The sequence below is a fragment of the Oncorhynchus kisutch genome, linkage group LG20 (assembly GCF_002021735.2).
Source record: "Oncorhynchus kisutch isolate 150728-3 linkage group LG20, Okis_V2, whole genome shotgun sequence".
Lineage (NCBI taxonomy): Eukaryota > Metazoa > Chordata > Actinopteri > Salmoniformes > Salmonidae > Oncorhynchus > Oncorhynchus kisutch.
The window spans coordinates 24,150,828-24,162,281 of record NC_034193.2 but is presented as its reverse complement, the minus strand read 5'-3'; the positions used below and the strand labels follow the sequence as shown (position 1 = coordinate 24,162,281).

The window sequence follows — 11,454 nt, the reverse complement described above, 5'->3', positions numbered from 1 at the left end:
GCAAATGGATGTCACCTGAAAACTGAAGCAAATTCCAGAATAATTCAGAATATACCCCAAAAATGTAATCTGTTTTGACATATTTTATTTTTTAAATATAGAATGTCAGTTTTAAGTTAACAATAATTACAATTTAAAACATTTTTATTGTACATTTTATATTTTGGGGCTCTTAACTTTTTTGTTTTAGATAATTTCATTATTGGATCACGTTACCATGGTAAATTGATTGCTTTGTATCAACAGAGAAGTGGAAGAAATGCCATTGTGATATATCAATGTATGGATGTTCTAGAACTCAACAAGAATGGAAAGCAAAGTTCTCTCTCTATCACATCAAACATTTCACAAACTAAAAAGTCTGCTGAAGACGGGCAAGAGTCTAGAACCTTAACCAAATTTCAAAAGGAGAAGACTACCAGTGCCATGGCCTGCAACATTTTCAATGAGCTACGCCTGGAAGAGAAACTCTGCGATGTGGTCATCAAAGTCGAGGGAGTTGAGTTCAGTGCCCACAAGACTATCCTGTGTGGATGCAGCTCGTATTTTCGGTGAGAGACTTGTCTGTGGTGATTGTACCATAAACATGAAAACAAAAATAACTTCAACATTCTAAATATGAATTGACATAGATGGAGAATGGAGACTTTTGCCTCAATCCATGCCCAAGAGAGTGTACCAACACTAGCCCAGTTTCCCAACACGATTGAGCCGCCTTCTGTAAATACATTTAATTCAGATTAATCCTAATTTGTCTTCATAGACACATCTTCAATTATTTCTGGACTATGCTTAATGCTTAATCAAAAGTGTTTCATAGGCCAGATACATTGTATCCAACTCTGGACAGTTAAATTTTTTGAGAATTGGTTTCCTTATTCTGGGTCTGTGATGTGTGAAACTGTCCCTCAGTGAGTTGTCAATGTTTTGCCTTTTTCCCTCTGCAGTGCTCTGTTCACCAGTGGCTGGAACCCCTGCGAGAAACGTATGTACACCATCCCAGGTGTATCTCCTGAGATAATGAGGATGCTCATCGAGTACGCCTACACCCGGACCGTCCCGGTCACGGCGGACAACGTGGAGTTGCTCCTAGAGGCAGCAGACCAGTTCTCCATCCTGGGCATCGTGCAGGCCTGCTGCCACTTCCTGGAGACCCAGCTGTGTCTGGAAAACTGCATTGGCATCTGCAAGTTTGCCGACTTCTACTCCTGCCCGGAGCTGCAGCGCCGAGCACTGTTCTTCATCCTGCACCACTTTGAGGAAATAGTCTGCTGCTCCCAGGAGTTCCTGGAGCTGTCTCTGGCCCAACTCCTCGACCTCATCAAGAAGGACGACCTGAACGTGAGGCAGGAGAACACTGTGTTTGAGGCCATCCTGCGCTGGATCGCCCACACTCCTGCCAGCCGCAGGCACTGGATCTCTGTGCTACTGCCAAAGGTGACGGTCCACTTATAAAATGGTCACTGATCAAAGGCCTACTTTTCTGTTCTCATACTGGGCACCTATGGAGCTAATAACAACCAAGTGAAAATTGGTTTCATAATATGTGCCACATTATGTTAGACAAGAAGCGTGTTTGCTTAGTCTTCCATACCTCTGATTTGCTTTGAGTGTTTTTCAACTGTATGAAATCCCTTACATTTAATTCTGTCCATCTAGGTGCGAATGGCTTTGATGAATGCTGACTACTTCATAAACCATGTGAGGAACAACTCCCTGGTGAAGGGCAGCGATGAATGCAAACCCATCATCCTCAACGCCTTAAAGGCCATATACGAACTCAACATGCACGGCCCCTCCATTTCCAGTAATCCGCTGAGGCGACCTCGCCTGCCCTACGCCATCCTACTAGCTATCGGCGGCTGGAGTGGAGGCAACCCGACCAATGTCATCGAAGCATACGACACGAGGGCCGACCGTTGGGCGACCATAGCGCAGGAAGAGAGCCCACGGGCTTACCACGGTGCTGCGTACCTCAACGGCTTCGTCTACTGCTTAGGCGGCTTTGACAGCGTGGAATACTTCAACAGCGTCCGCAAGTTCAACCCCATCACGTGCACCTGGCACCAAGTTGCACCCATGCACTCGCGGCGCTGCTACGTCAGCGTGACAGTGTTGGACGGCTGCATTTATGCCATAGGCGGTTTCGATGGCTACGGGCGTCTTACAAGTGTGGAGCGGTACGAGCCTGAGACAAACCAGTGGACCCTGGTAGCACCGATGCACGAGAAGAGGAGCGATGCCAGTGCCACCACACTGCATGGCAAGGTAGGCAGAAGTTGAAGGGGAATAGTTTAATTGATGCCTGCCAATACTCGTGTGGCAGTACGAAAGAGTAATTGGTATTAAACCCGAAAACAGTAAATGGCAAACTAGACTACTAGATTGCACCTTACAAGTAAAAAAAATAAAATAACAGTTGCGGTGTGTCAATCCTGTGGGGTTCTCTGGCGTTCAGGTGTACGTCTGTGGAGGCTTCAATGGGACCGAGTGCTTGTTCAATGCAGAGAGCTACTGTCCCAAGACTAACCAATGGACCCCGATTGCCCCTATGAGTCGCCGCCGCAGTGGGGTCGGCGTCATTGCATACAAGGAGCACCTCTATGCAGTAAGTTACACACACAACATGAGTCCGAGCAGCACTTCTAGTCGGAACAAACTAAGTAGTCATGTCTGGAGGACTAACACTTTTATAATGTGTTTTGGTCTGTACATTCAAAACACTTGTCTCAGGACAAGTCCAGGGGTGTGCAGGCGCTTTACTCATGGTACAATTCAGTGGGAGATATTCAGAATTGAGTATTAAAACAAATTGCAGTAACTACCTGGAGCACTGAGATGGCCTTATGAGACAATGGTGCTCGACTCCTCAGTGAGATTGATTGCTGTGTAAAACTACCAGTCTGGAATAGATGGAGACGTCAATTAGCTCAATAGTCTCAGGCTGTCAAGCAAGTTACATGTTGACGGTACAACTTGAATATAAGCAGCTGTTCTTTCATGAAACTTTTCTTTACATGAAAATGAATGTAAATGTATATGTGGCTAATTAAACATACAGATGAATTGCCTCTGGCTTCTGTTTCTTTCTCACAACATTTGAAATCCAATTAGCCTCAGACTCACAAGATTGTTCTACCCTAGGTCGGAGGCTTTGACGGCGCCAACCGTCTGAAGACCGCAGCGGTCTACAACCCACTGGACAACACCTGGCGCGCCTTGCCCACCATGTTCAACCCGCGCAGCAACTTTGGCATCGCCGTGGTGGATGACCTGCTCTTCGTGGTGGGCGGCTTCAATGGTTTCAACACCACCTACAACGTGGAGTGCTACGACGGGAAGACAGACGAGTGGTATGACGCCCACGACATGCCCACTTTCCGCAGTGCCCTCGGTTGTTGCGTCGTGCCCGGCCTGCCTAACGTGGCACAGTATGCTGCCCCCCGCGACTCCCCAATGTTGCTCTCTGACGAATGGAACACACCTTCCAAGACCAGGCTGGCCTCAAACCTATAGACAAGTACATCCTTCCCATTCCCCACTCAAAGACTAGAAAAAAAGAGAGGATATTTTGCTTAGGAAATAAATATATTAAGATAACTGTTTGGAGTAAAACATTTTAGCTGATTGTTTGCATTATACATCTGACATACCAAAATAAAACATATTCAGCATCTTCACAGACAACAGATATAGGCCGCCTAATTATATGAAATATCTTTTTTTTTTTTTTTGCAAATGGCGGTATTCTTAGAGCTCGTTCTGCATTTTAAAGCGAATACACACAAAGCAAAATCTGTCCTTTACAACTTCAAATTACTGTACAAGAATGAGACCAGAAGGAATATGGGTTCTGGACACCTACAATAACACACAAGCTCAGATTCCCTCTGCATTTATGGAAGAGGAATAACAACTGGTGGGAGATTCACTGCTTTCACCATAATAAAGGACTTTCAGTATCAAATCAAAAAACATCCCAACTGGAGACATTTACAAAATCAACACCGACATAGTATACTACTCTGAATCTAACTATCCATGGAGTGCCTTTATGAATGTACATGGTAGAACATAATGATGATCTGAATCAACAGAACTCTGGATTGTTTTACCTGAAACACGATTGTGAGGTACTGTGAATAAAAATGGTGTTGAGGAATGTAAGTCACTACGTAACACAATGTGCCTCCGGCCACAATGACCTTAAAAGGTTAAGTCTTTGACAATATAAAACACACAGCAGGAAAATACACACATTTACCTGAAAACGTTCACAATGCACTGAGTGAGTAAATACATCATTACAGCTTTTCCCATTTCCAGACAAGTTTCCAGAAAAAAAAAAAGTTATTAAACCGCCAGATAACATCATGGCTTGGAGAACATTTCACACACGTCGGTATTGTAAGCACAATGGAATGCTAATAAAGTCTTTGACCTTGGTTTCAGGTTAACGAACGAGCCAAATAATGACTGACAGACATTTCATTGAAGACCACCTGAGTGTGTCGTTAAACTTTCCTGTGCAAGTGGGGTAGGTATGTTACCCCAGTAGCTATAATCTGCCTTCCTGTGAGGTAGTGGAGTTCATTATTTCTAAATAGAATTACTTCCAGGTTACGCTTTGGCATTGGGGGAATTATAAAGTGAAATTGTAGCGTAAGGTCTTCACTGCCCTACCAAGCAAAAAGGCAGTAACTGCTCATTTGGTTGAAAACGAGTTAGTCATTTTTGCTACATTAAATACATGCTTAATTATGTGGACAAGTATCCTGCCTCTTTTGCATTGTGCTCTGGAGAAAGTGGGGGTCATGTTAGCAGTAACTGCATAAGGTTACTGTGAAACTAAGGTAAATAAAAGCCATTTTTTTCCTCAGTTCCACGCTATGAGCAGTTACTGCCTTGTTGCTTGGTAGGGCAGTTCAGTTGACCACTTTTATAAGCGGGCAAAGTCGATAGGCTTACTCAAGTGCAATTAGCCGTGCTTTAGGAATGTCACAATTGAATGGAATGGAGAAAGGAGTGCTCTCAACGACTCCCGGGAAAACGTTAACGTTAAGTTACTGTAGATATCATTTGGCCCAAGTTACAGAGGACACTTGTTCCCTTAAAATCATTATTCTGCTCCACCTATAATTTTATAGCTCTCTTTTGACAAAGAAAACAAAAAAACAAAACCAGATCCAACCGGTCAAAAATAGATTGAGACTTTCCAAAATGAAGTGCTTTTTTGTTCCTCTCCTATTATTTACAGTGCATATTTAAACAACACAAACAAATCTGGTGTTACGAGTCTCTTTCCAACATTCAAATGGTACAGAACACATTGAGCTATCGTAACACATATATCTAGTGCAAAACAAAGCCATGGAAGAAACAGGCCGAAGATTGTAATGAAGCAAGCGAAAGGAGTAGCCTAAAACTGAAAGGGGTAGCCTGTCTATACAATGCACTCAATAGATGTACATTAAAGCAAGTCTTTAAAAACCTTCCCCTTTGTGTGGGCCGTAGCATCTCACTAAAGCCAGCACATAAAAGGTGGTCATGGGAACCATCACAGTGTCAAATGGAATGTCAGTCTAAGGTCGAGTTCCTGGCCGACTACAAGCGTAAGTGTTGCATTGCATCAACCAATAGTTCCGTGCCACGTCATCGACTGTGCAGTCGGGCATCAGATTGCTATAGCATGTGATGTGGTTAGCAGATGTGTTAAATACCTAATCAGGGGTTGTAAGATCTGACATGCGTCTAATGTAGTTGGACAGGAACTCCCATTTACAAGCTAGAATGGAGCATTGCTAGCCTGGTCCCAGATCAACTCGTCAGGCATTGACAGCAACTGAGTTGGCATGATAGTACTAACAGGCTGACACTAGAGCATTGCTGCGTCTAGACTTTAAAGCAGTGTTTGCACAAACTCGGTCCTCAGGTGCACATTTTGTACTACACCACAGGAGGTTGTTGGCACTTTAATTGGGGAGGACCAGCTTGTGGTAAAGGTTGGAGTGAAATTAGTGGAATGGTATCAAATAACTCAAACAAGTTTTCCAGGTGTTTGATGCTTATTCCATCGCGCCGCTCCAGCCATTATTATGAGCCGTCCTCCCCTCAGCAGCCTCCACTGCACTACACAACCGATTCAAATAATCAACTCATCCTCAAGCTTCGATTATTTGAGGGCAAAAACCAAAATGTGCACACTTTGGGTTCATTGGGACCAAGTTTGGGAAACGCTTCTCTAAAGCATATATTAAGAGAGGATTAAGAGAAGGCATATTTAAGTAAGGCCAAAAGCATACATAAATAATGTCCTTTTTACATGGCGTATCATTCCATTGTCTATTCATACGTTTATTCAATGCCAATTGTCACATACAACTGCCACAGACACTTTCTCTCATCGACAAACCTGAGCCCAAAAAATGAAAAGCAACCCCGAAAAAAAGCGTGGCAATATCAACGAACTGCATATTAGACAGGAGGGACAGTACTGAAAGGAGAATGGGAATCGGACACTGAAAATGCTGCCGCTCGTGGGAGGACGGAATGGAGTTCAGCACTCGATCTGCGACTGCAGCTGCCTGCGCAGGGTGAGGGTGCGGCGGTGGAGCTGCTGCATCTGCTGCATGCGGTCCCGCTGCCGCGCCAGGTTCTGTGGCATAGGGTAGCGCTGGCAGCCGTACAGGAAGCGGTAGGGGATGCGTACGTGGCAGGCGGTGGCGCGGCAGCGCGGCTGGGGCATGGGCGGCAGCAGCATCCAGCGCTTCCGCTCGCCGCAGTAGCGGTAGGCCTCCTTGCGGTACTGCTTGTCCACGTCGTCGCTGTTCTTCCAGCCGCCGATCACAAACACGTCCTCGCCCAGGTAGCAGATGGCAGTGCCCTCGATGCTGGTGACCTCAGGCGGCAGGCTCTCCAGGATGTCGTCCGAGATGCGAGCACTGATCTTCTGCTTTGCGGTCTCGTCCTGCACGGCATAGCTCTTGGGGCAGCAGGAGGCAGTGTGGTAGAAGTTGGTGGGCGCCACCGCCATCTGGAACACACAGTAGTTGTCAATGAGCGGCAGGGAGTCCACCTCCTGCCACTGGTGGCTCTCGGTGTCGTAGCGTGTGGTCACAGTCTTTAGCCCGTCCTCGTTGTCCGTGTCCACGGGCGTGCGCGCCGTCACATATACATAGCGATCCTCCACGCTCACCGCCTTCACGTCGCGCAGGATCTTGGGCGCCGACTCAAGGTTGTGCCACTTGTCCTGCTCGGGCTCGTACACGCTCACGTCCTTGAAGCCCGGGCTGAAGTTGCCGTGGCCGCCGATGCTGTACAGGATGTTCTTGATGCAGGTGAGGCCGAAGGAGTGCTTGCGCGTGGTCAGGTTACTCACCTGTTCCCAGGTGTTGCGGTTGGGGTTGTAGCGCTCCACGGTCTTGGCGAAGCCCGGTTCCATGGAGCCTGCTACGTAAACGTGGGAGTCCGTGGTGGCGATGGCGTGGCCATCCAGGTGGTTGTGGATGTGGGGCAAGTTGACCCAGCGGTCCTCGTACACAAAGTAGCCCACGCACTCACTCAGGTAGTCGCCGCCCTCAGACACCCCGCCCACCACCATGATCACGTCCATGTTCTGCCCGAAGCGCGGCTGGAAGGCTGCCATGTGTGACGCCCAGAACTCTAGGTCGACTGACTTGAGGTTCTCAAAGCGAATGGCGTGGCCCTCCACGGCCTCAGACACCAGCTGCAGGCAGGCGGCGTTGTTGGCCACCAGGGACTCCTTCTTGACCACCTGGGTCAGGTAGGTGGGCATGATCTGGGGAAGCCGGAGGAGACGAAACAGCTCCTCAAAGTGCTTCTCACGCTCCTCAGCGTTGCGCTGTACCCATTTGACGATAGCGTCGAAGAGCACCTCCTCCGAGTCCACGGTGATCTCGGCGTCGGACAGCCAGTCCCGCACCAGGTGGAAGGGGAGCGTGTAGAATTCTTCGTCCTGGATGACCTTGTGGAAGTTGCGCCTGATCATGTCAGCAGCACGCAGGGCAAGCTGGTCCAGCGTGTACATGTGGGCCAGGCTGTGCACCGCTACGCAGTTAGCCAGGCTCAGCTTCTTTTTCAGGAACTCACCGCAAAAGTCTTTCAGCTGCACCAGCAGGAACCTGAAACAGTCAATGTACTAATGAAGCATCACATTTATTCAACCTTTATCAATATAGCACTCAGACTACCAGTAGTAGTTAGAGCCATATCAATGTATATATGGATCTGGTAGTGGTTATACATTTTTTTAATTTAAATAATAGCCTAGATATAGATCTATAATAGAGCATTGGAATTGCCAAAGCTTAGAAACTAGAATTTTCCCCAAACCAACGTTTGTTCTGTTCTGTTTGGTGAGCCAATCCTGCACCTGCAACGCAGCCTTCATTGCACCCAATACATTTGAAAGGGGGTTGGGGCAAGTGTCTTTTCCGGCTTTGACAATTGGCTCAATGTGAAAATAAAATATCTAGCTATGTTCGCTTGTTAGGGCACAAATTGAACAACAATGAAAGGACGGCTTTAGGCATTCACTGTAATAGGAAAACTGTGTGTTTACAGTAAACCACCAATAACAAATGGCGGTTGCCTATTTTGGCGACTACTTTTAGCTATACAAACAGTAAGTTAGTGCTACCCGATAGATGGATAACTAGTGCAATCTGTATTACCTGTCAGCTAGCTCCAATACTTCGTGAACGTTGGCGGTGCTCACTCGTATTTCACCAGTGTACATGAATTGTATGACGCTTTCCACTGTCTCTGGGTCGGGCCCCGTTTCAGAACTCCATTCTTTCATATCCACCCGCCCGGACAGCGACTCAGAAAATTGCCCCCCCAGTAGAGGTGTGAAATAGTCCGTAGATGCAGCCAGAACCGAACGGTGGGCCGTGAACTCGCAACTTTGGACCCTTTCGCTGGCTGCCCCGCTACTGAAGGCCAACGTCACATCGCAGAACAACCCGGTCTTCCTCTGCTCATTCTGCCGACGAGACAGCTCTGAGCAGTGGGTTGAAGATGTAAAATCTTCGGCCTCCTCTGAATCCCCATCCCCCGCGAGTACAGTGGGTGGGCTGGTTCCACTGCCGCTGCTTCTGTTCGAATCCTCCGGGTTCGGTGCTGTGGCTGCCATATCGGCAGAATAAGGTTTAAACCTTAAAACAATGTTATGCAAAAGCCTGGGGAAGCAGTCGCACGCACATACAACGCAAGTAAACAAACACTCCAGAATGGACATGCGTAGTTGATGGCAAGCGGTATAGCGCTTTCAAGACAACTAGGAACTCGGGGAAAAAAACGATGTCAGGTCGTGACGTCAGTCATCTTTAGGTCAGAGAAGTCGGAGCCCTAGTGGTGCATTCAAAACAACCGGAACTCGAAAAAAAAACTAGGTTACATTTTTTTCCGAATTTTTTTCCGACTTGGAATTCCGAGTTCGACGACCGTTCAAATAATAAATCCATGTGACAAACTTTATTTGTCACATGCGCCGAATACAACAGGTGAAACAGTGAAATGCTTTCTTACAAGCACTTAACCAACAATGCATTCTTAAGAAAATACAAAACAAAAAAAAGTAAGAGATAAGAAAAACAAATAATTAAGGAGCAGCCGTAAATAATAATAGCGGCGCTATATACAGGGATACCGGTTCAGAGTCGATGTGCAGGGCACCGGTGTTGAGGTAATTGAGGTAATTATGTACATGCAGGTTGGGTTATTAAAGTGGCTATGCATAGATAATAACAGAGAGTAGCAGCAGTGTAGGGGGGGTGCAAATAGTCTAGGGAGCCATTTGATTAGTTGTACATGAGTCTTATGGTGTGGGGGTAGAACCTGTTTAGAAGCCTCTTGGACCTAGACTTTGCCGTGCTGGAGTCGTTGACAATTTTTATGGCCTTCCTCTGACACCGCCTGGTATAGAGGTCCTGGATGGCAAGAAGCTTGGCCCCGGTGATGTACTGGGCTATACTCACTACCCTCTGCCGTGCCTTGTGGTCGGAGGCTGAGCAGTTGCTGTACCAGGCAGTGATGCAACCTGTCAGGATGCTCTCGATGGTGCAGCAGTAAAACCTTTTGAGAATTTGAGGACCAATGCCAAATCTTTTCCTCCTGAGGGGGAATAGGTTTTGTCGTGCCCTCTTCACGACTGTCTTGATGTGCTTGGACCATGTTAGTTTGTTGGTGATGTGAATGCCAAGGAACTTGAAGCTCTCAACCTGCTCCACTACAGCCCCGTCGATGAGAATTGGGGCGCGCTCTGTCCTCCTTTTCCTGTAGTCCACAATCATCTCCTTTGTCTTGATCACGTTGAGAGAGAGGTTGTTGTCCTTGCACCACACGGTCAGGTCTCTGACCTCCTCCCTATAGGCTGTCCTCGGTTGTTGAGAAACCTTCACTGGTCATGGTGGCTGTACTACCATTGTTTCTTCATCACCACTCGTTCCTTCCCATCTTCTCACCACCTCCAGATAGGAGACACGCTGGACACACCTTGCCACCTCATTCTTCTTCACGCGAACAGGGCACTCCAGGAATTCAGTCGCATGTTCACCTCCACAGTTGCAGCATATCACTTCATCTGGCGTACGATACTCTTCCCCTCTGCACACACTTCACACATGGCCAAATCTTTTGCATTTATGACACTGAAGGGGCTTGTGCACGAAAGCTCTCACAGGGTATCTCATGAATCCTAACTTTATATGAGAAGGTGAGAGACTCTCCATCAACAGTAGCATGGATGAAGTTAATTCATTTTCTCCGTCCAACATACAGGTCAGTCGACGTGCACCAACCACTCCATCGATGCCTTCAGTAATATCCTCTGACTTTATTTCTTGAGCCACCCCAGAAATAACCCCTTGATAGGCACCTTGCTAGTCTAGTAGTTTTCCACCACAGCTTTTCTTCTCCTGTTTCCCCTTTTTCTTCGCCACTGTAACCCACTCGTTCTCACTTTCTGTGCTATTAGCTTCACCCGACTCACCAGCAGTTTCAAACAAAACCTCAGCTTCCGTCATGTTCCAATCTACTCATTGGACAGCCCTGTTTGTCTAGCACGCTTCTAGAGTATGGCGCATGAGATTAAAGGCGCACGCATACTAGGTTCGGTTTGCTCCTAGCAGAGGCTAAGCGAATCTCTGTGCCTGGCATACTCCTTTAAAAGACCTTTGCTGAAAAACTGAAAAAAAAGCATCAATATTACTGTCTGTCTTGAGACGCCTTAGCAACAACATACCCAGTATACACTTCCTCAAAATAGTCCAAATTAATCTAAGTTAAATCAAGACGCCTGTAACAAATTGACAGTCTTAACTGCACAATCTGACATCTAACTAATAACCTTTTCAGACATATGGAAGTGCCTCGGCTACGGCATGTTTATTTGTCTGTAAGAGTACAATGTGTCTTTTTAAATAATGACTGGCT

General features: G+C 46.8%; 2 protein-coding genes across 2 annotated transcripts; one reads left to right on the top strand and one right to left on the bottom strand.

Moving 5' to 3' along the window:
• Nucleotides 1-235: 235 nt before the first annotated feature.
• LOC109865514 (kelch-like protein 10) lies at nt 236-3,532 on the top strand. Its single transcript, XM_020453757.2, has 5 exons — nt 236-551; nt 948-1,437; nt 1,660-2,268; nt 2,459-2,608; nt 3,145-3,532. The coding sequence occupies exons 1-5, from the start codon at nt 283-285 to the stop codon at nt 3,514-3,516; spliced, it is 1,890 nt and encodes a 629-aa protein (XP_020309346.1). The 5' UTR covers nt 236-282; the 3' UTR covers nt 3,517-3,532.
• A 43-nt stretch (nt 3,533-3,575) lies between these two features.
• Nucleotides 3,576-9,316, bottom strand: klhl11 (kelch-like family member 11). Its single transcript, XM_020453756.2, has 2 exons — nt 8,694-9,316; nt 3,576-8,141 (listed from the first exon to the last, which is right to left on the bottom strand). Exons 1-2 carry the CDS (start codon nt 9,257-9,259, stop codon nt 6,557-6,559), a joined length of 2,151 nt encoding a protein of 716 aa, XP_020309345.1. The 5' UTR covers nt 9,260-9,316; the 3' UTR covers nt 3,576-6,556.
• Between the last annotated feature and the right edge of the window lie 2,138 nt (nt 9,317-11,454).

Bases quoted from the DNA above. Each gene is read 5' to 3' on its own strand.
- LOC109865514 (XM_020453757.2), top strand. From the start codon at position 283: ATGGATGTTCTAGAACTCAACAAGAATGGAAAGCAAAGTTCTCTCTCT. The intron at 552-947 runs GTGAGAGACTTG...TTCCCTCTGCAG, and splicing joins GGATGCAGCTCGTATTTTCG to TGCTCTGTTCACCAGTGGCT. The intron at 1,438-1,659 runs GTGACGGTCCAC...CTGTCCATCTAG, and splicing joins TCTCTGTGCTACTGCCAAAG to GTGCGAATGGCTTTGATGAA.
- klhl11 (XM_020453756.2), bottom strand. From the start codon at position 9,259: ATGTCCATTCTGGAGTGTTTGTTTACTTGCGTTGTATGTGCGTGCGAC. The intron at 8,142-8,693 runs GTAATACAGATT...TGACTGTTTCAG, and splicing joins GTATTGGAGCTAGCTGACAG to GTTCCTGCTGGTGCAGCTGA.